The sequence below is a fragment of the Strongylocentrotus purpuratus genome, unplaced genomic scaffold (genome assembly GCF_000002235.5).
Source record: "Strongylocentrotus purpuratus isolate Spur 01 unplaced genomic scaffold, Spur_5.0 spur5_scaffold_8, whole genome shotgun sequence".
NCBI classification, from domain to species: domain Eukaryota; kingdom Metazoa; phylum Echinodermata; class Echinoidea; order Camarodonta; family Strongylocentrotidae; genus Strongylocentrotus; species Strongylocentrotus purpuratus.
This window is the reverse complement of record NW_022145614.1, coordinates 16,448,701-16,474,695: the sequence shown is the minus strand read 5'-3', so window position 1 is coordinate 16,474,695 and position 25,995 is coordinate 16,448,701. Positions and strand designations below refer to the sequence as shown.

At 39.3% G+C, this 25,995-nt stretch overlaps 2 protein-coding genes across 2 annotated transcripts; both read right to left on the bottom strand.

Annotated features, from left to right (window-relative positions):
- Positions 1 to 2,119: 2,119 nt before the first annotated feature.
- On the bottom strand, positions 2,120 to 2,572 carry LOC115920257 (craniofacial development protein 2-like). The gene has a single exon (XM_030975669.1). It carries the CDS (start codon positions 2,570 to 2,572, stop codon positions 2,120 to 2,122), a length of 453 nt encoding a protein of 150 aa, XP_030831529.1.
- Positions 2,573 to 4,298: 1,726 nt separating this feature from the next.
- LOC100892180 (NXPE family member 3-like) lies at positions 4,299 to 20,725 on the bottom strand. The gene is made up of 5 exons (XM_030975668.1): positions 20,666 to 20,725; positions 9,384 to 9,690; positions 6,373 to 6,514; positions 5,550 to 5,813; positions 4,299 to 4,326 (listed from the first exon to the last, which is right to left on the bottom strand). The coding sequence occupies exons 1-5, from the start codon at positions 20,681 to 20,683 to the stop codon at positions 4,299 to 4,301; spliced, it is 759 nt and encodes a 252-aa protein (XP_030831528.1). The 5' UTR covers positions 20,684 to 20,725.
- Between the last annotated feature and the right edge of the window lie 5,270 nt (positions 20,726 to 25,995).

Below are 25,995 nucleotides of genomic sequence, written 5' to 3'. Positions count from 1 at the left end.
AACTATTGACTTGCCAACAAGGGTTTGGAAATAATTAAAAATCTTCATTTTGAGAGCATATCCTCTGAATTGTGAAATGGTACCAACTTATTGTATGATATCTTGCCTTGCAAATGATGAAAATACCTTATTTGTTATGGATCGAATTAAAGAAAATCAGCTGTAATCCCTGTAAGCCCGGCGCCGTAAGGACTCGCTCAGCTGTTCGTCTGTGCGTTCGAATTTGACACAAATTTTTGTCATAACAGTGAGCATGCGCAGTAGTGACTTGGAAGTAAATATCAAAGAGAGCATGCGCAGTTCTGCCCAGGAAAAAAATAGTAAACAAATATACCATGCACTGAGAGGCTCTAGTTGAAATTATGGGTCGAGGTGCCATATCTGTCGCCGAGGAATCCATAATTTTAACACGTGGCTTGAAATAATGCATGATATATTTGTTTTATATTTTTCAAACCAACCTTTATAAAAAGTAATAATAATAATAATGTTAACTGTCACTGAAGTAGTGTAGAGTGCAGCGAGAGTAGCGCAGACGACTTTTGTTTTTGTTTTCATAGGATTTTAATTAATTCTCTCATATAGAAAATTGTACATAATTTATAACATTTTATACAAAATAACAAAATAAATTTCATCATCATCATCATCATCAACTTCAGGTGGCGCTGTAAAGCGCTGCTGTGGCCTTCACGAGAGCACGCCATGCAACTCTTTCATCTGCCATTTGTGTTGCACCTTTCGTTCCTTGTCCAGACACCAAAAAGATTAGGAGACAGTCGCCTTGGCGTACTCCCCTGCCCAATCCAAACCCCTTAGTATTGCCGTTACTGGTTCTCACTGTTGCTTCTTGGTCATGATAGAGGTTTTTGATCAGTTCGATGATGTGATTTGGGAACCCCGTCTTTGCCATTGTATTCCACACAGTCAAATGGTTTGCTATAATCTATAAAGCACAAATAGAGGGGATGTTTGTGTTCTCTGCACTTCTCTAATATGTTTCGAATGTTGACAATCTGTTCTCTTGTCTCTCTACCTTCACGGAACCCTGATTGCTCATCTGAGATCTCGGCTTGCAGTTTGATTTTCATTTTTCTGCTAATCACCTTCAGAAGTATTTTGCTTGCATGACAAATCCAGCTGATCGTTCGGTGATTTGCACATTCTGTCAGATCTCCTTCTCTGGCAATGGTATAAAAACAGCTCTACACCAGTCCTTAGGCCACTCCCTACTATTGCAACAGAGACGCCACATCAGGTCAGTACCTTCTTCACCTGTAGCCTTCCACATCTCGGACGTAAAGTTGTCAAAGCCAGGGGACTTGACATCCTTCAGTTGTTTCATTGCAAGCTCCACTTCTGATCTTAATCGAGGGGGCTCCATTTCATCACTTTCCTCACACTGAGTGTCAATGTGTTCCTGTGCAGCAAACAGCTTGGTACCATACTGCACCCATCTTTCCTTGATGTCTTCATTATCCGTCAGTGTTTTTGCCATTTTCATCATTTATTACATGCAGTCTTGGGACTCTTTTCTTTGTGATTTCTTTCACAATTGCAAATGCTGCCTTGGAGTTGTTCTTGTAACACTCTAGGTCTTCTGACTTCCCCTCGATGTATTTCCTTTTGTCCTCCTTCACACTACTTGTAACCGCCTTATTGAGTCTCGTCCATTTTCCTCTATTGCGTTTTGCTTTTGCCCTCTTCCTGTCATCAGCCATGTCGAAAGTCTGATTTGTTCGCTTCCTTTTCTTTGGGATGTGATTCTTTGCTGTGTTTTCAACTGTTTTTTCATGTCTTCCCACAGCTCATTTGGTGTTTGCTCTGCTTCATCGTTTCTCAACAGCAGCTCAAACTTGTTCTTCACTTCCACTGAGAATTGAGAAGGGATATTTTCAACATCATACCTTGTGGGAGCTGAATCACATTTCTTAGCTTTCAGCCTTAGTCTCAGTTTAGCCACAAGCAGCTGATGATCGCTGCCACAGTCAGCACCTGGTCTTGTCTTGTTCTGTAGTGAAGTCCGCCACCTCTTCTTGACCATGATGTAGTCTATCTGGTTTCTGGCTCTGTCTCCCGGACTCATCCACGTCCACAGTCTTCTGGGATGATGCTCAAACTACGAGTTACCAATGATGAAGCTGTTTGCTACACAAAATTCTTCCAGTCGATCTCCTCTTTCATTTCTGATGCCAAGACCATAATTGCCAATGAACTCAGATTTTTCCCTTGTAATACCAATCTTGGCATTCCAGTCACCAAATATTATGAGGAAATCTTTCTTAGGAATGCTGTCTACGACACCTTGTACCATCTCATAGAAATCAGTGATTTCTTTCTCCGGTGCATCTGCTGTTGGTGCATATACCTGAATTATGGAGATATTCATAGGATGCCCCTGTAATCTCACAGTCATAATCCTCTCGTTGATCGGGTTGTATCTCAAGACACATTTAGCTGTAGCCTTCTCTATGATGAATCCCACACCCCTCGCTTCCTTCCACTTTCTTTCCCTGAAAAGATGATTGGATTTCCTTCGTCTGATGTAAATCTGCCTTGTCCAAGCCACCATGATTCAGATATTCAATAGTCAAATTACTAATCGCCAATAACTCAAAACACAACAACAACATTCCCAAAACTTTAATATCATTTATAGTCATGTCCTTCTCCACCATTTCCACCTTCCCATCTGGCATACCACACACGTTCCACGTGGCTACATTGATTGGTTCCCTCAGAGGGGTGCTGTTCCTTTCCATCATGGGACCTTCAAGAAAAGAACTTCCTGCAAGAGGCTTTGATCCTGATCCGTCATCACCCGCAAGCGTACTACGAGCAGTACCTCTCTCTTCCGCAGTAGCTCTTGACGTATCTTCTGGCCTGCGGGTTCCACCTTCCGATACCCACTTGATTTGTTGATTTTGTACTCTCAAGATGACAAACGTGACCAATTAATAATGGTGGGCGGCCAAATCCTTCAATCGCTGTACAGAAGCCAGAAACATTGGTGCCGACCTGACCTCCGCTCCCCCGTAGCCGCCGTTATCCAAGGTTTGGATCCTCCGCCAACTACAGGTACTGCATCGCTGCACATATGTCTAAATACATTTGCAAGTAAACTTTTACATTTACATACAAGGTTACAACTAAAGTTACACATTTACAGATGAAAAATATTCACATAAACTATAACAATTATATTTTCACGTTAACAAAACAAATCGCAAATAAAGTTTGTACTATTTTCTCGACCAATACCGCGACCGCGACCGATAGCACATTGATCTTGATCGATCGCATGACGTCATCCATGGTAAAGTGCACTATACCATGGATTACGTCACGGTTATATCATAGCAAAGTTATGTTTGGGCACATGATGCTTTGTTGACCAATCACTGAACAGGATTTCATTGATCAAAAATATAATGAAAACTATTCGGAGCTCTGGCAGAAATTTGTTTTTCATAGTGAAATTATATTTTATCACGTGACCACCAATTGATCAATCATGTGTTTAGACAACTCATGAATATTCATAGAGGGATACAAACGGTGATAATTATCATAAAAACATTCTTATAGAGATTACTTTGCATTTTTTCTCCAAGCTTTAAAAATAATGGTACAGCGCATTCTCTTCACGTTCTCTTTTCGGTTCCTATTTGTTTGGGGATGTTGGGGATGGACTGATCGGCTAGTGGAAAAAAAAACCAAGAAACCGCCATAAAGATCGCAGGGAAAAAACCAAAAACCCGTGAAAACAAGATATCAGAATCTACCAGAAAACTCATTGGAAAAAAAGAAGGAACAAGAGAGCAGTAAGCATAGGCATCCGAAATGTAGAATACGTAGAAACCTGCAAAACAGTAAGGAAAAAGCTACGTGAAGACATCCGTAGTTACAACACAACAATGATCAAATCTACAATTGAGGAAAACAGAAGCCTGCAGAAAACTTACAAGAAACTAGCACATACTTCAAAGAATTGAAGAATTTTACGAACACCTATACACCAGCAATAATGAGACAGAAGATCCAGGAGAACCACAAGAAGAGTTCCCAGTTGTAACTGATTGGTAGGTTCAACATGCAATAAATCAAATGAAGAGAGGGAAGTCACCAGACCCAGACAACATACTCATAAACATAATCAAAGAAGGAGGAGACATAACAACTGAGGAACTAGCCAAACTTTACAATGCATGTATGCAAACGGGGAAGGTACCACATCAATGGAGAGAAGCCACAATAATAATTCTGCACAAAAAGGGTGACAAGCGAGATCTAAAGAACTACAGACCCATCAGCCTCCTCTCAAACCTGTATAAGCTGTATACAAAAATCATCACCAACCGGCTAGAGAAAATCCTTGGTAACAACCAACCAATTAGGGAGCAGGCAGGCTTCAGAAGGGGTTTCTCAACTATGGACCGCATCCACACCATTAATCAACCGAAAGAAAAATGCCAAGAATACAACCTCAATGCGTAGCATTCGTAGACTACGAAAAGGCATTTGATTCCGTCGAAACCTTTGCAATACTCAAGGCACTTCAAGACCAAGGAATCAACGATGCATACATCAAAATCCAAAGACATTTATTCAGACTGCTACAACACTTCAGAATGCACAAGGCCAGCAACAAAATCATTATAAGAAAGGGAGTTCGACAGGGAGACACCGGCTCACCAAAATTCTTCACTGCTTGCCTAGAGAGCATCTTCAAAACATTAGACTGGTCATCAAAGGGAATCAACATAAACGGGGAAAACATGAGCCACTGAAGATTTGCAGACGATATTGTCATCGTATCTGACAACTTAAACGACCTCGAAAGAATGCTGCAAGAACTGGACGATGCAAGCCGACTAACAGGTCTCAAATGAACATGAAGAAGACTAAAGTCATGGCAGGATCAGCCAAGATCCAAAACAAAATTAAGTGAACGGTACCAAAATGGAGCAAGTAGAGGAGTATATCTACTTAGGGCAACGTTTCTCTCTACAAGTCAAAAATCAAGATAACGAAATAAGAAGAAGGATACAGCACCATCATGAAAGGCAAACTTCCATTATGCCTGAAAAAGAAAGTATATCACCAGTGCATCATCACAGCAATCTCATACGCTGCAGAAATATGGACACTAACATCAAAAATGGAAAGAAAACTAGCAGCATCTCAACACAACATGGAAAGAAGTATTCTAAGCATCACATACAAAGACAGAAAAACGAACAAATGGATCAGGGAACGGACAAAAGTCCAGGACATCCTTGAAACAGTGAAAAGAAGGAAATGGAATTGGGCGGGACACATCAGCTGCAGGAATGTTGATCGCTGGAGTTCAGCAATCACTCACTGGACACCATATGAGGGAAAACAAAACAGGGACGTCAAAGAAAAACTGGGGAAAGACTTATTGGCATCAACAGGCGCTGAACAGAGGTATTTGGAGACATCATGCGGAGTGCAGTGAATCAAAAATGGCTGAAAAGGCCCCCACCCCTGCATATTATCTTGACAAAATGTCAATATCAGCTTACCTCTTAAGATATTTCTTGCGGTCTGATGGTAAACGTTTCTTGAAGTCCTGTGTGTAGAGAGATGTGTGCGCATAAAGGCCCACTAGTGAATCGCATGGAAGGGTCTTCGGTGGATTGCATACTATGATGGCGTACTGTAGAGCTTTAGGGTTGGCTACACACTTCTCACTCCAAATGGCGTCGAGGCTGAGGGAACACGGTGATCGTTCTTCGTGCTCTCCAAATTTGAAAAGTCCTGACCAGCTAGGAGCTCTCATGCTATGGCTGTTATACAATTATGAAATGTATCATATAATGGAAATCTTTCCAGATTGTGATAATAATGTAATATTCAGCTTTTATATAGCACTTAATACATCTCCGACGTCCCGAAGCGCTTTACATGCAGAAACCCGGTCATTGAATTCAGTGCTTGCCTGCACACACTGTGTGCACAATCTCCACTCATTGGGCAGCATTCCAGCCATGCATGACGTTTACAAGCCGATCGCCTGTCTGATCAACAAAATATTTATGATTTCGAAATTTCAAAAACCGTTTACCTAACGTTTTTTTTTTAATAATACTACAGTCTATTGGGGAAAATGAGTATGGTAAAATTCGGTAACTCAAAGATTTTTACTTTTTTGAGGCACTTCATGATCATTTTTTAGGGCTTCAATATTACACCATATCACAGACACTGATAACACGTAGGGCCATGCATCTCAGATTTTTAGAACTGGAAACATTGTTAAACGATGCCTTTAAGCAATATTTTAGATCGATAGAGCATAACTACACTTATTGTTTAAGGTGAGGTTCCCTTTAGGGAAAGACTTACAGGTATTCAGTTCTGATCCACTTGGCTAATTCAGCGGGATGTACAAGTGTGATACGAAGTCTAATCATCCCACTCCACCCAGCAACAAAAAGTAAGGTGTATAGACCATTCTCATGGTCAACTATTCGCCCAACAGTAGATGCTGGAAACAAACGAGAAAGATTAGTTAAGATGACAAAAGAAAAAAAAGCCGTAGGACAGGAAAGGAGGGAATGTCAAACATTCAGAGATGTAAATGTAGTCTATCATGGTGTAGCCCGGAAGACCTGCCGATCTGAGTAAATTGCGGGCCGGATATATTACGGGCCGAACTAAAATTCAAGTCAACTCGGTGAACCGAGACCGGCAGGGTAAAAGGTGTAGATCTGTCAAGGTAGCTGAAACTATTGAAATCAGATCAGCACTGCCGTGTATTAAAGGAAACCACACCCCCCAAGAAATAACTTACGTTATTCTGAAAGATTTATTATATTCTTGCATATTCATCTACACGATTCCTCGGCAACGTTAATGTGAGAGAAGTATAAAGCAAAACGTTCGTCATCAGCCGCGTACACAGGATTTTTTAAAGGGGGGGGGGGTTAACAATTTTTAAATCGCGCAGATTTTTTTTTTTTTTTTTTTTTTTTTTGGGGGGGGGGGGTCTCGTAATTTGAAAATTTGACATTCTGTTCATTTGGGGGGGGGGTAAGGTAAAAAAAAAATTTAAAAAAATTACCAAAGGGGGAGGGGGTGGGGTTTCCTCCAAAACACACACATAACAAAATACCAAGGGGGGGTTTCAACCGCCACCCCCCCCCCTCCCCCTCCGTACGCGCCTGTTCGTCATTAGGCAATTTTCGCAAACTCATTGCGGAATTAGAATCTGCGGTTCGTGTGCAAAATCGAGAAGATACTATAGTAACAGTTGGATGACCGCTGAGGCCCTAAACTCTAGAACGGGTTTTGGCCAAATGTATTGAGGAACTTCACATAGACGTATGCATTAAATTTGATTACATTACAAAAATGGCCTGTTCCCTTCCACGCAATACAGTACAGACGGGACTACACGACTAGCACAACTTGTCTCGACCAAGCCACAAAACGGCTTTTTATCAAATTTCAACAATAATTTATCATCAAGTTTTAAAACAATTATGTTATATCCATATTCATGTTGTTATTGTTCAGAAACAATAATCGGAAGAAAAAAAACTCACCGAAGAGTCATTCGTGTCAGGGGCGGATCTAGGGGGGTTAGGAGGTTTATAAATCCCCCTTGGGCTGGCCAAGTTGCTTTCTACCCCCCCCCCCCCCCCCCGAAATATTGGATGGCACTTTTTTCAAATTGAAAACAGATTTTAGTGCTCCCTACCCCCGACTAAGCGAAATATTGGTCGGCGCGATTTTTCAAATGTCAACCCCCCCCCCCCCCCCCCCCTCCCACGCCATAGAAAAGAAACTAGATCCGCCCGTTAAAATTCGTCATCCTTCGTTATTAGACGACGAAATTCTCATAACCATCTTTGGTACAAGCTCGCTGATTGGCTGTTATTCACTTGGGGCGTCATTGAGAACGCCCGTAGATTTGGCCAAAACCCGTTCTGGATTTCAGTACCTCAGCGATCACCCTGCTGTTACTATAGTAGCTTCTCGATTTTGCACACGAACCGCAGATTCTCTGTCCGCAATGAGCTTGCTAAATATCCCTAATGTTTGTCGGACTGGCAACAACTAATGTATGCAGTTTGGATTATGTCTATTGAAATACTACTATCCTTATCAGGTGAAAGAAATATTTTGTATCGAGGCACTTCACAAAGACGTATGCATTAAATTTGGTTACATTACGATAATTGCCTAATGGCATTGCAAATGCAATACCTCCGTAGAGATCCGTACGCATTCACCGAAAAGCGAAACACGTATTGTATCGAGGTCGGACTGTGTGCGACGACCGTAAACCTGAGTGCTCTGCGTCCGCGAAGGTCTGTATGTTGCTGAGCGAAAACTCGCTATTATCAACTTCAGGTGGCGCTGTAAAGCGCTGCTGTGGTCTTCACGAGAGCACGCCATGCAACTCTTTCATCTGCAATTTGTGTTGCACCTTTCATTCCTTGTCCAGACACTTTCTTGATATCATCAGTCCAAGATATTGGTGGACGACCTCTACCCCGTTTTCCTTCGACTGCTCCTTGCAGTATTTGCGTCTCAACACCTCCAGATCTCCTAACGATGTGCCCAAAATAATTTAGTTTTCTTTCCATGATTCCCCTTCTGATGGTCAAGTCTGTTCCAATCTTTTCCAGGACCCACACATTTGTTTATGATTTGGGGACATGCTACAATCGCCTACGTCACATTATTTTGGGCGTTTTATTTGTTTGATTTGCAAGAAAAAAGGAATAATGAAAAATCCGGTTTTTGTTTTTATATTTACGACTTGATAAAGTATTCATTAAATCTGAGCTAATGTTTTCCAAGTCCTGAGGTCATTAGCTTTCTATTGATATATAGTTACATTTTTATAGAAAGGCTACTTTAATAGATTTTATCACAATTCCTCAAGCCACAACTTTACAAAAAATCAGCATACAGGGGAAGATTTGAGAAAGAATTCGACACTTAAGTGTAGTTTATAGCCTGATTCACGATGAGAAAATTGCATTCTCGTAAACTTAAACAAAATTGATAGTTTTCTCATTCTTATCACTCTCATTTGTACCAGTAAACGGTAAGCAATGTCTTTCCAAAAGAATTCCTCTAAAAATGCCATCTTATTTCAAATATTGCTGGATCAAATTTAGTTGAAACACAAACTAAACACGTCTGTGTGTCCCATATATTATCTGTGTATGGAGCGTTTCCTTTTTGTGCTTTTTAAACCGCATACTATATCATTTCCCTTTCTATTAAATAATAAGCCTTTAAGAATTACTGAAATTTCTTTTAAATTGACATATTCTGATCATGCAGTACTAAAAAAAAGGTAAAAATAAATGCTAGCTACTGATCACATGCTAATGTACCGTTTTTATTTGGATCCTCCATGATGGCAAACCAGTAGTCTCCACCGAGTATCTTTAGCCGTCCCATGGAATCTCGAGCCTCTAAACTAAACTTCAGTTTGTCCCCTACCATCACTGTAAGTCCCGTTGCATCTTCAGTCTTAGGTGGCAATGGAATTACCTCGAATCCACGAACAATTGATAAAAGAGAAACGGTTGTATGATTTGGATGCGTTGGTCCACTGCTTGATACCAGGTGCATTGTAGCTATGCTACGACGTGGTCTCTCATGTTTAGAGAACGTGATCAAGTTAGTTCGTGAGATCTCCTACGGAAGAACAAAATGATTGAATAATAGATCATATATCTATATCTATGGACTGACTGAGTGCATGCCGACTGATCCTCGTGGTTGCCGACTATTATTTGGTTGAGAAAAATTGATCTACGAATCATGTACAATTATAAGTTACCCATTCAACTCCAAACGCCCGCCGAACATCAACAACCAGGACGTTTTGTTTTTCTTCTTTTCTTCAAGTTTAAACATGATATTGTTGCTTATATTGCTTGACACAAATTCAATTTGTTTGAAACTTTTGCATCGAAAGAAAAGAAGAAAAAGGAAGGGAACTTTTATACCTGTTTATATATAATATACACAGTTTTTTGTGTCATATATTGTGTCTCTGTAAATATTGATCGATTTTCTTCCAAATTTTGATATGTTCTAGCTGAGACAATTTTCTACAAATACATTTGTCATGATTTTTCATTTTGACAAAGGCATCATGGCGTATTTTTGCGATTAAAGGAGGCATGTCAATATTTCACATTTTGCGTGTATTCTCTATGGGACATGACTTTTTCTCAAAACTGGATTCTACATTCCTGTCTTTCGCGAGCAATTTCTCCATTGTTTTAGCTTCGTTTTCGCTGAGCTTCCAGTATGTTGTAGCTGAGACAATAAGCTATCACAAATGTGCCCTTTATTTTTCGATCAGATGCCGGGATCATGCTCATATTTCACTTGCAAAGTAGGATTTGAGAATTCCTTTTCCCGTTTACGTGTAATCGCTTTGGGAAATGTTTTAGTATATCGGTAACGCACTTGACTTCCAACCTTGAGATCCCTGGTTTGAGTCCGGGTGTCTCCAACAATTTTTTTCTTCACTTTTTTTTTCTTTGTGACCTTTCACTTTACCATCTCCTTTGATTATTAAAACACGTATAATTGCAAATAATGTAATAAACAACCCTATTTACTTTATTATACGCCTATTTACACTTAATCCATTACTTTTTGCGTGTCATTCCTATGGGAGATGACCTTTTTCTCAAATCTGGTTTCTACATTCCTGTCTTTTGCGAGCAATATCGCCGTTATTTCTGCTTGGATTTTGTTAATTTTTGAGTATGCTGAGACTATATGCTATCCAAATCACCCCTCATTTTTTCAATAAGATGTCAGGATCACGCTCATGATCATGATCATCATCATTATCATAATGATGATAATCATTTATCAATTACATTTTCATTTCTTTGAATAAGATAAACTTGTCAAAATGTGTTCTTCATGTTGTAAATTATAGTGAAAGGTGTAACTGATTACTGCACAGGGTCAATGGTCATATATTGTTTTAATCTATCTTCCCTAGATCCATAATGATCAAGGGGACACAATTTAAACTTGAAATATGGATAGATCATAATGGGAAAAGCACTTTATAAAATAATATGATATCGTGTAATGCATTCTTCGTTATGTAAACCATTAGCATACGTATCACCTAATTCGTCTAAGTGACGAATTCAAGTCTAGTTGTTCTTGATTTTGCAATTGTATCATGCTATCATGTGGTGCTTTATATGTAAAAAATAAACTAATTTTGTCATGTTGGCGCAGCCTGGTAAAAACACTAAATCTCAGTCCAAAAGTTATATATAGTCTAATCTGTTCACTGATACATTTAACGTATGCTTCTGTTGCTTGTATATGGATCCGACATAACGTATTTTCATAAACCATTTTAAAGTATCTAAATAATCGAAATATACGATCGAACAGAATAACAAAGGACAGGAAACTGACATAATTATTAAGATGAGACAGGACATGAAAAAAAATCATAACAGGACAAGATAAAACAAGACATGACAGGACAGGACAAGACAAACAAAACAAAGCCGCACACTACAGAAATAAGAAGGAGAGAGAGAGAGAGAGAGAAACAGGAGAGATTTGAGAGGTATTCCCATATCCTACAAGTTCAACACGTAGGGGACGTTAATTTTGTATTAAATTATTTTTGAACCCGCTGCTAAAACTATAATATGTGGGTTTATCTCTAACTGGATCTGAAAGAGAGTTCCAAAGTTTTGAGCCTGAACAATCACAGGATTCATTGAGAGCAAATTTCTTGTTTTTGGTTGATGAAAAAGCCCGGCAGACCATTTCTATTTAAATTATACATAAATATTCCCAGCTAATAACTGTATGAATTTGTTATATTTCGAATACTGTGTGTGTGGAAAAATGCATCTGTGTGCGCTCGAAAATCAGAACGACACTTAACACACAGCGCTTTTTTCTAAAGTAATGAAATTATATTCAAAATGATATCCAGCACCATTGCCCCATGCTATTCCGTACTTTAAGTGTGGGAGGATCAACATTGAATACAGGTTTAATAATACAAGTAAAATTTGATCTTGCTTACAATGGCAGTATGTGTTGGTGGCCGTCGTGTTTGTTTGTCAGAGGTCGACAAACAGTCGAACAACTAGAGTGATAATCAGCATTAAACATATAATAAGGATGGTCGAAAAAATGCATAGCTGTTTGCGATTGTACAGTGCGTCCCAGGAAAAAACGAAACCGAGAATTATTGATGTTTTATCATAACTTAATCAAAATTATAATTAATAAATGACACTTGTTTTTAAAGTTTAGATCCTCTTCTCTCCTTTGATGCAACGCATATGATGCACATTCCACGTATGAGTGATTAAAAACCCTCAATTTAAATAAAAGTTACCAAAAAGTCATTTGGCGAACGGTATCTGAATTTCAAAGGCCACATTTGCAGAAAGATGGCTGTCTGCCCTAACAACAAAGAAGACGAAAGACTTCATGCATGGCTGATCGTCAACGAAATAGTCTGGGAGCCAGGGGGGGGGGGGTCAACCTAGCTAGAGAGGTCACCAATTTTCATGTGCACGGATGTAAATATCGCATATGCAATTAGCTTCATGGGGTTTCCTTTCCAGCTGATCTAACTCCAATTTTTGACCTCTTTGGGGGCGTCTGGCGGGCACCTTCCATCACTTAAAATGTCTAGCATTGTCCATTCATGTACCTCGAGACTACAGCGAATCTTCTCATATGGATTTCATTGGGTTTCCTTTCCAGCTGATCTAGTTCAATTCGGGGATTGGGGTACTTTCGGGGCGTCTGGCAGGCACTCCCCACCACTTAAATCGTCTGGCAGTGGTCATGTATCTGTGGACTCTGCCGAACAATTTCCTATTGGTTTCATGGGGTTTCCTTTCCAGCTGATCTAGCTCAATTTTTTGACCAATTAGGGGGCGTCTGGCGGGCACCTCCCCAACTTAAATCGTCTAGCATTGTCCATTTATGTACCTCGAGACTACGGCGAATCTTCTCATATATGGGTTTCATAGGGTTTCCTTTCCAGCTGATCTACCTCAAATTGTTGACCACTTCGGGGCCTTCCCCTGGCCACATCCACCACTTAGGACATGCCAGACGGTCAATTCGCTATATGGGATTATGCGATCTTAACATCCGTGCACATTACAATTGGTTTCCTTTCCAGCTAGGTTGAGTTTTTTTGTTGCTATGGCAGTATGGTATGGTATGGTATTAATTGAATCATGCATCGCAGTTACATATACTGAATTGCACATGGATATACATTGCATTTTAAAAACGAGTGTACAATTGAAAACAGTATCATTTACATAATTATAAGTACACGTATATGTGACATGCTTAGCCTAAATTTTGTATCAAATTTAAAATACGAACAAGAAGGGAAAGGGGAATATGTACCTAAATAAAATTTGAATTCAAAGTGAGGAAGAGAGAAGGGAAAGATGTAGAGTAAAGAGATTAAAAAAGGAAAGAGAAATAGAGAGAGAGAGAGAGAGAGAGAGAGAGAAGGTGGAAGAGGAGGGGTAGAGAGGGAAGGAAAGTGAGAAAAGGAGAAAGAGAGGATAAGAGACCGAGAGATATAGCGAAGAAAGAGAAAGAGCAGGAAAGATAGAAAGATGGAGAAAGAGAAAAAAGGAGAGAGAGGAAGGAGAGAGAGAAAGAGAGAGATAAAGAGGAAGAAAGAGAGAGAGAGAGAGAGAGAGAGAGAGAGAGCAAGCGAGCGACAAGAGGTAAAGAAGGTAGAGAGATAAAGGGGGATCTTGCCAACAATTAAACACTACATACGAATTGACAATAACAAGATAAAAGTATGCATTGCAAATTAACGAATAGTATTAATGAGATGAACAAAAAATACATTGTAAACATTGTATGGCGCACCTAAAAATGTTTTGTAAGTTATATAAAAATGTATTTTAACGCAGATGGTAGTAGGAACATTAAGATACGCCTGTAGTATAATAACAACCTCTTATAAAAAATTAAAATACAGGCGGATATAGAAGAGCAGCAAAGTTCAAAAGGAGTAATTACAGACCTGAGTAAACTAATAGTGTTAAGATAAAATAGCGAGCAACCAGAGGCAATTAAACATAATAATCATGACATAGACAGTGTACAATACCAAGAGTAAAGATAATAAAAATGATAAATTGAGGTAAAGCGTATTGAAAATATTTACATTATGTTTCTACGTTTAGCAATAATATATTTGTTTAATCAAAGATAGTTAATTGAACCTGAAATATAATGAATTAAGATTTGGCAAATTGAAGATGTGTTCAGGCAAAGATTGCAATTTGAAAATGAATTATACTGAATACATTGTGATTTAAAAGAGGTATTAGATAACTGGCAAATAATTCATATAAAGAAAGATTTGATCTTGATACAGAAATTGAAGTTTTGAAGAAAAAAAATATGTAATGCACAAAATTTGGCAATATTATGCTATCAACAATGTGAAACAAACCGGTTGCCACATCATGGCTGGTTCAAAAGCCTTACCAGATAGGGTAAAGCACCTTTTCTGTAGCGTTCTGCCCTACACTTGATTTCACGTAGCCTGTTACTATGTCTGAATTGTCTTCGAGAACACTGGCTTTCAGGTAAATCACTCACGAAAGTTAAAATAGAGGGACCTAGCAAATATGTGTCATTTATTGATTATAATTGTAAAGTTAAGTCTATATGATCCATTTGTACAACGACAGCTGTGTGAATCAGTGGAGTCAATAGGAGAAGGGCACGATACAACGCACCCAGTGAGTCTCAGAAAAAACGAAACCTCGTTTTTTCTGAGACTCACTGGGTGCGTATATATACGTCTGTCCTATAATCTCACATATTATTTCGTCTGTCATCCCTCTTGACTCCTAATACACACAAATAACACAATAATACACTTCAATTATTGTGGAATAGCCTGACAACGACTACTGAGAGCCGGCCGTTTATTCAGTATGAATGTTTAACAAACATTTCTTCTCGTTTCCTTCACTGGAAACCGTTTCCTTCACTGGAAACCGGACCTATCATGGTCCAGGATAAAAAACCAGAGATAAAACTCAACGAGCATAAAAACTCTGGAAAACCTGATTACGTTACTACGAATACAGGCTACCCCCCCCCCCCCCGGATTGCGTGCTGTCAGCACCATTATTTATCATGTATACAAACGATTGTTCAAAGCAGGCCTCGCGTCTAAACAGCAGAGCATGGAAGAAAAATCAGCTATATTACCGTGACAAATAATGATAATAAATATTCGAATGATGAGGATGATAATAACAAATAATGATAGTAGCAATAACAATAATGATAATGATAATGATGATGATGAGGATACAAATAATGATAATAAGAATGAAATTAAAATAATACAAGATAATATTAATAATATTTCCGAATTCCACGAAATGTTATATTGTTATAAGTCCATTTATTTTCTTATAATATTCCACTATATAAAAACGATTTATATCCGTGTTTTATATGACTACGTCATTGTTAATTTGATACTGTGTATCATCTATTTGTGCATATTATTTTCTATTGTCTGATTACGTTACTACGAATACAGGCTCCCTTCAGGGTTGCGTGCTGTCAGCACCATTGATCATCGTGTATACGAACGATTGTATCTAGGTCAAAATGACAATGTCTCAATTGTTGGATATGCTGATGACACGGCTATTATTGGCATGATCCATGGCAACGATGAACGTCAGTAACGGGAAGGGTTATTTATGTTTGGGAATTGGTGTGAATATTATTTGTCTGCGGTACGATTGTATAGCAGACAAATGTTGTTTGTATCGTTAATGAATGCATACTTATGTTGGGTCCGGGGCGAGAAGGTTTCGTTTTTTCTGAGACTCACTGGGTGCGTATATATACGTCTGTCCTATAATCTCACATATTATTTCGTCTGTCATCCCTCTTGACTCCTAATACACACAAATAACACAATAATACACTTCAATTATTGTGGAATAGCCTGACAACGACTACTGAGAGCCGGCCGTTTATTCAGTATGAATGTTTAACAAACATTTCTTCTCGTTTCCTTCACTGGAAACCGTTTCCTTCACTGGAAACCGGACCTATCATGGTCCAGGATAAAAACCAGAGATAAAACTCAACGAGCATAAAAACTCTGGAAAACCTGATTACGTTACTACGAATACAGGCTACCCCCCCCCCCCCCCCGGATTGCGTGCTGTCAGCACCATTATTTATCATGTATACAAACGATTGTTCAAAGCAGGCCTCGCGTCTAAACAGCAGAGCATGGAAGAAAAATCAGCTATATTACCGTGACAAATAATGATAATAAATATTCGAATGATGAGGATGATAATAACAAATAATGATAGTAGCAATAACAATAATGATAATGATAATGATGATGATGAGGATACAAATAATGATAATAAGAATGAAATTAAAATAATACAAGATAATATTAATAATATTTCCGAATTCCACGAAATGTTATATTGTTATAAGTCCATTTATTTTCTTATAATATTCCACTATATAAAAACGATTTATATCCGTGTTTTATATGACTACGTCATTGTTAATTTGATACTGTGTATCATCTATTTGTGCATATTATTTTCTATTGTCTGATTACGTTACTACGAATACAGGCTCCCTTCAGGGTTGCGTGCTGTCAGCACCATTGATCATCGTGTATACGAACGATTGTATCTCGTCAAAATGACAATGTCTCAATTGTTGGATATGCTGATGACACGGCTATCATTGGCATGATCCATGGCAACGATGAACGTCAGTAACGGGAAGGGTTATTTATGTTTGAGAATTGGTGTGAATATTATTTGTCTGCGGTACGATTGTATAGCAGACAAATGTTGTTTGTATCGTTAATGATGCATACTTATGTTGGGTCCGGGGCTGTGCCCCGATGGAATGTAATTTGCATAGGCAGCTCGTACAGGTGTGCGAGCTAATTCTGCCACGGGGACCAGGGCGTGGCATGAATTAGTGTGTAATTGAATCATTCTAGCTTGAACTTTCAACGAGACAACTTTTATTTACAATAAAAGTGCGTTGTGTCATGTAGTGTTACATGATTGTGTTTGAATAAGGTTTTCCAGAGTTTTTATGCTCTTTGAGTTTTATCTCTGGTTTTTTATCCTGGACCATGATAGGTCCGGTTTCCAGTGAAGGAAACGAGAAGAAATGTTTGTTAAACATTCATACTGAATAAACGGCCGGCTCTCAGTAGTCGTTGTCAGGCTATTCCGTTGTCAGGCTATTCCACAATAATTGAAGTGTATTATTGTGTTATTTGTGTGTATTGGGAGTCAAGAGGAATGACAGACGAAATAATATGTGAGATTATAGGACAGACTTATGCGTTCAAAACATTTCATCAACAATGAGGTGAGGGATATTGGCCGATAGCAGGCGCGTACGCAGGGGGGGGGGGGGGGGGGGGGGGGGGGGGGGGGGGGGGGGGTTTGGGGGTTTAAAAACCCCCCCCTTGGAATTTTTTTGTGTGTAAACCCCCTAAAAAACCTAAAACCCCCCCCCCCCCCCCCCCCCCCCCCCCCCCCTTTTGGATTTTTTTTTTTTTTTTTTTTTTTTTTTTATTATTAAAAAAAAAAAAAAAAAAATTTATTCCCATGGCCGACCTAAAAAAGGTGACCTTACCCCCCCCCCCCCAACGGAGCAAAATGTCAAATTTCCAAATTTCGAGACCAAAAAAAAAAAAAAAGTGTCCTCTTACAATTCAGAGATTCTTGAAAAGGAGTGACAAAAGGGGTGGCTAATTGTCAGGCACATGTTTTGACACTATGAACATGACGGACAATGAAAGCGGACAAAATATACAGTTCCTCAGGTAGACAAAGGAACATATATCCCTTCACTGCTATTATGTAAAAATGTGTAGAACAGGTGAATATGAATGTGACACAACTTTTACATAATAGCAGTGAAGGGATGTTCCTTTGTCTACCTGAGGAACTGTATATTTTGTCCGCTTTCATTGTCCGTCATGTTCATAGTGTGAGTACTTTCCCACAAATACTGTCCGGTCCCACAGATTTTCTTGGATTAGTGCGTTTGAAGTACATGACAACATCATTGTAGTGAGTCATACAATGGGTGTATCATTGAACTGTTTCAAATCTTGCATAAAATGTATTAATTCATTGGCTGTATCATGAACAGATCTAGGTTCTGACACTGGTGGAGATTTCTGCTTCTTTTTATAACCTGTCATCGTTTGCATACACTTCCACTCGTCACGTGGATTATTAGATCTGAATGTACTCTCTAATTGGTCTCTATATTTTTCTTTCGCATCAATAATTTCTTTCTGAATGTTAAGATTAATGTCCCTACATGAGTTCATCATTGTCCTGATTTGAGAAAGCCCTGTTTCTTTGCACAAACAAATTCCTCAAATTCTTCCTGACCCATGGTTTTTGGTTAGGGAAAACCTTTATTTCTTTATCCTTAAAGGGAAAGTCCACCCCCAAAATAAGTTTGTTTCGATAGAGGCAGAATAATAAGAAAATCAGGTGAGTGAAAGTTTGAGCAAATTCTGAATGAAAATAAGAAAGTTATGAATTATTGAAGTTGTGATCAATCAAATACAAATTGGCAACTCTGTGACTTATTATACGAGCTCTCCTTCATTTGCTTTGTGCATAATATTCCATAAAATCATGTTTTCTTCGTTATTGATGACGGAATATATATTTGTTCCTTGCAGGGGGAGTATAGAAACAAATTTGCAATTATTATATTTAGGGTGCATGTATGGTTGAAATTTTTCTTGGGGGAAAATGAAAATTTTAGATTTTTTTAGTACTGAGCAAATGGAAGTTGAGCTCGCATGATACGTCATAGAGTTGCCAATTTGTGTTTGATTGATCACAACTTCAAAAATCCTAACTTCCTTATTTTTAATCGGAATTTGCTCAAACTTTCACTGACTTGTTTCTCTCATTTTTCTACTCCTATTAAAACTAACTTAATTTCAGGGTGGACTTCCCCTTTAAAATGTGTCAATCTTTACAGAATAAGATACAACCTTGGACACTAGGGACTTTTAGATTGAGTGAACGAGAACACGACGAACGCCGACTGATCACGCGTGTCAACGTACACAACTGCCCATGTTGACTACAATTAGAAATCTTTTAGATTGCACTCGACGATATACATGCAGGAAGTAACACTATGATCATGACAGACGAAGAAAGAGGACAAAATATACAGTTCCCATTCTACCCTCAACAATAGGCCATTTTCGTAATGTAACCAAATTTAATGCATAGGTCTTTGTGAAGTGCCTCAATACAAATTATTTTATTCACCTGATAGGAATAATAGTATTTCAATAGTCAAAATGCAACTGCATATATTAAGTGTTGCTAGGTAGGTATAATGTTTGTCCAACGTGGCAACAACTCATGTATGCAGTTAGGATTCTGTCTATTGAAATACTATTATTCTTATCAGGTGAATGAAATAGTTTGTATTGAGGCACTTCACAAAGACCTATGCATTAAATTTGGTTACATTACGAAAATGGCCTATTGCTGTGGTAGAACATCCCTTCACTGCTATTATGTAAAAATGTGTAGAACAGGTGAATATGCATGTGACACCTGTTCTACACATTTGTACATAATAGCAGGGAAGGGATGTTTCTTTGTCTACCTGAGGAACTGTATATTTTATGCGCCCTCGGCATATACTAGTACCGTACTAGATTTAGGAAAATCATGGTTGACACCCTCTCGATCGCCGACTGAGACGGCGTGACGCATGCGCAGTGCCTTAAAATGACGTCACACGTTGCAGTCAAAGCTGTCAACGTGCAAATCTAAAAGTCCCTACCGTTGGACATTTAACGGTAGGATTCATATCTTAATCCTAATAATGTCCGCAGGGCACGTTTTTTAATTGACTGTATTTGAGCTTCCTGGTTTAGACTTAGTGAGGAATATACCATACCATACTTCACAATAGTATTCTAGAACCGGCCTTATGTAGGAAGTAAAAACTGTGATCATATCATGTCAGCCAGTGAAAACGAATTCGTTTGATAAAATTATGGAAATGCAACCATTACTTTAAACAACCAGAACTTTGTTATTCCTGGCCCAGTTTTCCTGATTGAGGTGTCATATGAAAGGACCAAAGATGATCTTTCTTGGAATGTGATTTTCTCTGTAAAATTCAGATTACTACAAAAACAAGAACGCCAACTAGTCGCCACTGAGCTGCGCCCTCACCTGAAGAAGTTTACAAGCAATATTTCCTAAATCTGCTAAGATTTATCTTGGACAATGTTACATAGACACATATTAGTGATGGTTGTTGCTATGTGATGAATATTTTTATGGTTAATTTCGAAAGCAAAGGTGAAGGCTTTTCGTTTAGTGTCCTGACGACCCCGTCCCCCCCCCCCCCCCATTATACAAGCGATACCTAATTCGTAACACTCACACCCACAGCCACGGCCAATGACAAGAAAATGTCACGCCCATGAAATATCGTATGGATCTTTCTACAAATCCTACTGATTATATAAAATCGATGTTTATAGAATAAGCTTGTAATTACTTACCGCGTTGTCAAGATACATTCCTAACACCGAAATGATAATGAGGCAAATAATTCCAACCACTCCATATCTACGTGCCCTCGACATGATGTCTGTATGTAATGTGTAATGTGATATGCTTGAGCGTTAGCTACTTTGGCAGCTCGCCAGGGTAATATGTGTAAGAACCTATGGTATGGTATGGTATGATATCCCAGAAGGAAAAACCAGTTGCAACTGGTCCAGTTAAACCAGTTAAAGCCAACTGGTAACCCTGGAAATTGAAATGGGCCAGTTGAACCAGACCAGTTGAATTCTAACTGGACCAGTTAGAATTCGACCAGTTGAAATCCAACTTTTTTTTAAATAGAAAGTCCTAATAATTGGCAATTTGTATTTGTAGTATTTTCGAAATGAATTGCACATAACTAAATCAGCAGTAATTAAGGAATATGCTATAGATTCAGATAAATTGTATTGAAACATAGATATGCACGCACCCCATATCCATTATGCAAATTAGCTGGTGTCAACTGGTCAAATTCTAACTGGTCCAGTTGGAATTCAACTGGTCAGATTTTTAACTGGTCCAGTTGGAATTCAACTGGTCAAATTCTAACTGGTCCAGTTGGAATTCAACTGGTCAAATTCTAACTGGTCCAGTTGGAATTCAACTGGTCAAATTCTAACTGGTCCAGTTGGAATTAACAGACCAGTTATCAACTGGAAATATGCCCACAGACCAGTTATCAACTGGCGCAACTGGAAATATGCCCACAGACCAGTTATCAACTGGCGCAACTGGAAATATGCCATGCACAGACCAGTTATCAACTGGTGCAACTGGAAGTATGCAAACAGACCAGTTTAATATCAACTGGTGTAACTGGTCATTATAAGGACTGGTTCCAGTTAAATGAAATGCAGTCGCACCAAATATCCGCTTGATGTGCATCATGGACCAGTTAGAATCAACTGGAACCAGTTGAATCTAACTGGTTCCAGTTGAAGTTAACTGGAACCAGTTGGAAATTTCAACTGGTGGTAACTGGTTTTTCCTTCTGGGATGGTATTTATTGAATCTCATATTGCTCCGATTGTCTCATTTTCGCTCGCGTGAACATTGCCAGCACAAACCACTGACCTCTACCTCCTGTACGGATCATCGCCCATTCCCATTCATTATACGTTACGTACTAAAAGGCTGTATTGTCTGACTGTTCATGAATATTCATGTTTTTGCTTACCTCGGCTAAGTGTTTGCTTTTACTAAAGTGAACAATTACGGTGGGGGTTGGATGAAATGGACATAATGAAATAGGCAGAAGTGATCTATTATAATTCATGCTTTTTATGTTTCGTGTGCTCGACCTATTATCTTCAAATCGCTTGACAAACTGAGTCCAAATTTATACTTGTTTCACATGTGTATTATAGGCAATGACGAGCTTGCAACCTATTTTTGAAAAATTACGATGGGTGAACTTTCCAAAGTCAATGAGACATGAGGGCTCCAATGAAAGAGCTAGTGATAACGTACGTCGGGGTGGATGTGCTTTTCGTTTAAACAAAAAATGAATTTGTAACGATTTTTAAAAAAAACGTCCATAGGCTAACATGTTAGGCTGCTGCCCCTGACCATGCTCTGACGATAGGGGGCGTTGTGAAATGAGACTAAACGGAGCAATATGTACATCGCAGTTTCATATACTGAATTGCACATGGATATACATTGCATTTGCGAGGGTACATTGCGAGGGTACAATTTAAAACAGTATCATTTACATAATTTTAAGTACACGTATGATGTCACAAGTTTATCCTAAATTTTGTACCAAATGTAAAACAAAAGCAAAAATACGTGAAGGAAAAGATGTAGAGAAAAGAGGTTAAACGGGGAAAGGGAGAGAGAGAGAGAGATAGAGGAGAGAGGGGGAGGAGGGGAGAGGGAGGGAAAGTAAGACAAAGAGAAAGAAAGGATAAGAGACCGAGATATATAGTGAAGAAAGAGAAAGAGCAGGAAAGATAGCAATATGGAGAAAGAGAGAAGAGAGAGAGAGAGAGAGAGAGAGAGGAAAGAGAGAGATGAAGGAGAGAGAAGAAGAAAGAGAGAGAGGGAGAGACGGATCTGACCTGACGTATACCTGCGCTATATAAATAACATGTTATTATTATTATTATTATTATAAATTTGTGCTTTTAATGTACGTCATTATTTAATTAATCATGAAACGCCCTCTAAAAGAGTAATCAAACAGTGTGCGTCTACAATAACATTTAAAAAATATTATTATAGTAATCTTTTAAATTATTAATTCATGTCAAAATTTTAATTCATCCTCTTCCATAGGGTACCAAGTATATTATGATATTTCCATGCATGGATGAATTCGAAAGGTTTCGAGTGAGTGATATCACAAGTAGTTTGCGCGCAGAAGTGATGCAATTCAACTCCGTTTTTAGCACATTAATGCAAACAAATAATAATGATAATAATTTGTTGAGCAAGATATTTCAATATCTTTTTTCTTCTTCATTTGAAAACAGTTCATCATCATTATTTCGATTCACACATCTACTACATGCCTTCAGCATGTTACAGCTCATCAGTAGATGATCCATGGCCTGAGGGCCCTGCCTGCACGTGCAGTCTGCTGAATAATGTTCAATATATCCCCACTGTCTTGTGCATGTTTGCCTTGCACCCAACCTCTCCATACCTGTACGCAGCCTGCCCAGGTAAAAAAACAACAGTTGGGGACCAGTTGGAATCAACTGGTACTGGTACCAGTTGATTCCAGTTAAGTGAACTGGTTTCAATATGCATATAGCTCCGTTTAGTCTCATTTGACAACCCCCCCCCCCCCCCCTATCGTCAGAGTCAGCAGCCTAACATTTACCTCAACAAAAAGAAATCGTTAAAAATTCATTTTTTGTTTAAACGAAAAGCACATCCTCCCCGATGTATGTTATCACAAGCTCTTTCATTGGACCCCTCATGTCCCATTGACTTTTCACCCACCGTAATTTGATCAAAATAGGTTGCAAGCTCGCCATTGCCTTTATAACACAGGTGAAACAAGTCGAACTTTCGACTCAGTTTGCCAAGCGATTGTAAGGTTTTAGGTCAAGCACACGAAGGATAAGAAGCATGAGTTATAATAGATCAGTTCTGATCGGTTCATTATGTCCATTTCATCCACCCCCCCCCCCACCGTAATTTTTCAATTGAAGATAGGCAAACATTTTGCAGAGGTATAAGCAAAAACATGAATATTCATGATCGCCATGGACTATTTGATTATTTACAGAGGGGTGCTATTGTGCACCACATCAAACTACCCTACTTTGAGTCAAGTATTTCATTGTATTATGTAGTCTGGTAGGTTCATTTTAACTCTTAAGCTGCCACCCATACAATGTACCCAGTGCCACAGTGCTAATCCCTATTGTGCCAGCCACAAATCTCCTGTGTGCCAAGTTAATTTTAAGGTTGGTTCAAGTGCATGTTAATTAAATCTTTACAAAAAAACAAATCGCTAAATTACTCGAGAAAATCCAATCTGACTGTTGTATACAAAGACGCGTAATCCAAAGCCGATAATCTGATGCACGCGATGGTACTTTCAATAGCGCTGCAAAAGCACTCAGAACGCTGCAATGGGCATGAACAATGACTGTTATTACATATGCGCCCTTGCGTGCACAAAGCAGAGTAGCGGTGGCTCGCTGGCATGAACGTGGCATTCAATCGATAGCGCGCTCGCGTGCACAGAGCACTATAACAATAGCGCGCTAGCAGTCTCATGGCAGGATATGAGTTAATAACTGTTTAATTATCAGATATCAATGATACTTTAAAGATATGGAAAATGTTCTTGTTTTTTATATTTAGCAAAGCAATCTCACATAAAAATTGACTACCGAGTGTCGTCTAATCGGCCGATTGTCGTCTGCTATATACGTCCAGCGAGCGAAAATGAGACAACCGGAGCAATTTAGAAATTGGTATAGTGGAATCAACTGGAATCAACTGGTACTGGCAGGGGGGGGGGCGATTTCTTTTCATGTCCGGGGGGGGGGACGAAATGCGAGGGACGAGGGAGCAGTGGCGTAATGAGCAAAAACGTTTGGGGGGGGGGAGGAAAAAAATCCGCATCACCACCACTCTCATATTGCTTCGGTTTTCTCATTTTCGCTCGCTGGAACATTGCCAGCAGAAACCACTGACCTCTACCTCCAGGACGGATCATCGCCCATTCCCACTTTACTATACGTTACGTACTAAAAGGCTGTATTGTCTGACCGTTCATGAATATTAATGTTTTTGCTAACCTCGGCAAAATGTTTGCTTTCACTAAATGGAAAAATGACGGTGGGGGTTGGATGAAATGGACATAATGAACCAAACAGAAGCGATATATGATAATTCATGCTTCTTATATTTCGTGTGCTTGACCTATAATCTTAAAATCGCCTGGCAAACTGAGTCCAAAGTTCGACTTGTTTCACATGTGTATTATAGGCAATGACGAGCTTGCAACCTATTTTGATCAAATTACGGTGGGTAAACTTTCAAAAGTCAATGGGAGATGAGGGTTCCAATGAAAGAGCTAGTGATAACGTATGTCGGGGTGGATGTGCTTTTCGTTTAAACAAAAAAATGAATTTTTAACGATTTTGGGGGTAAAATTCCATAGGCAAACATGTTAGGCTGCTGACTCTGACGATAGGGGGCGTTGTGAAATGAGACTAAACGGAGCTATATGTACATGTTACGCAGGCCTTGGCAACGTTTTCTCAAAGTGGGGAGGGGGGGGGGCTAAAGTATTTATGATCAGGTAGAGCAAAGCGAGCGAAGCAAGTGGAGCGTAAATTGGCGTAGGGTCCAGGGGCAAAGCCCCGGCGGGAGTCAAGGGACAGAGCCCCATGAAACTTAGGGTTTTTAGGCATTTAATTACGGTCAGATGAGCAACCTTAGTGCATTTGGTGGGGTCCGGGAGGCGGAGCCCCCGGAAGCTCAGTGAAAAATACCATTTCAGCAACATTTGTAAATCACTGGAACAAATAAACCACGTTTGATTTTTATTTTTGGAGGGGGAACTTCCCCCAAGCTCCCCCTCCCCCCCCCCCCCCCCATATTTGTCTAAACGCTGCACTCTTGGGCCCTCCAGAGCCTAAGGTTTGGTGAAGTCTTTAGTCAGTATTTGCTATACATTTCTTTTGGCACTTTTTCAAATTTTGAGGGGGGGACGATCCCCCCTAAACAAAATTGAGGGGGGACGTGTCCCCCCGCCCCCCGCCCCCGGATCGCCGCCCCTGGGTACTGGTACCAGTTGTCAACTGATACCAGT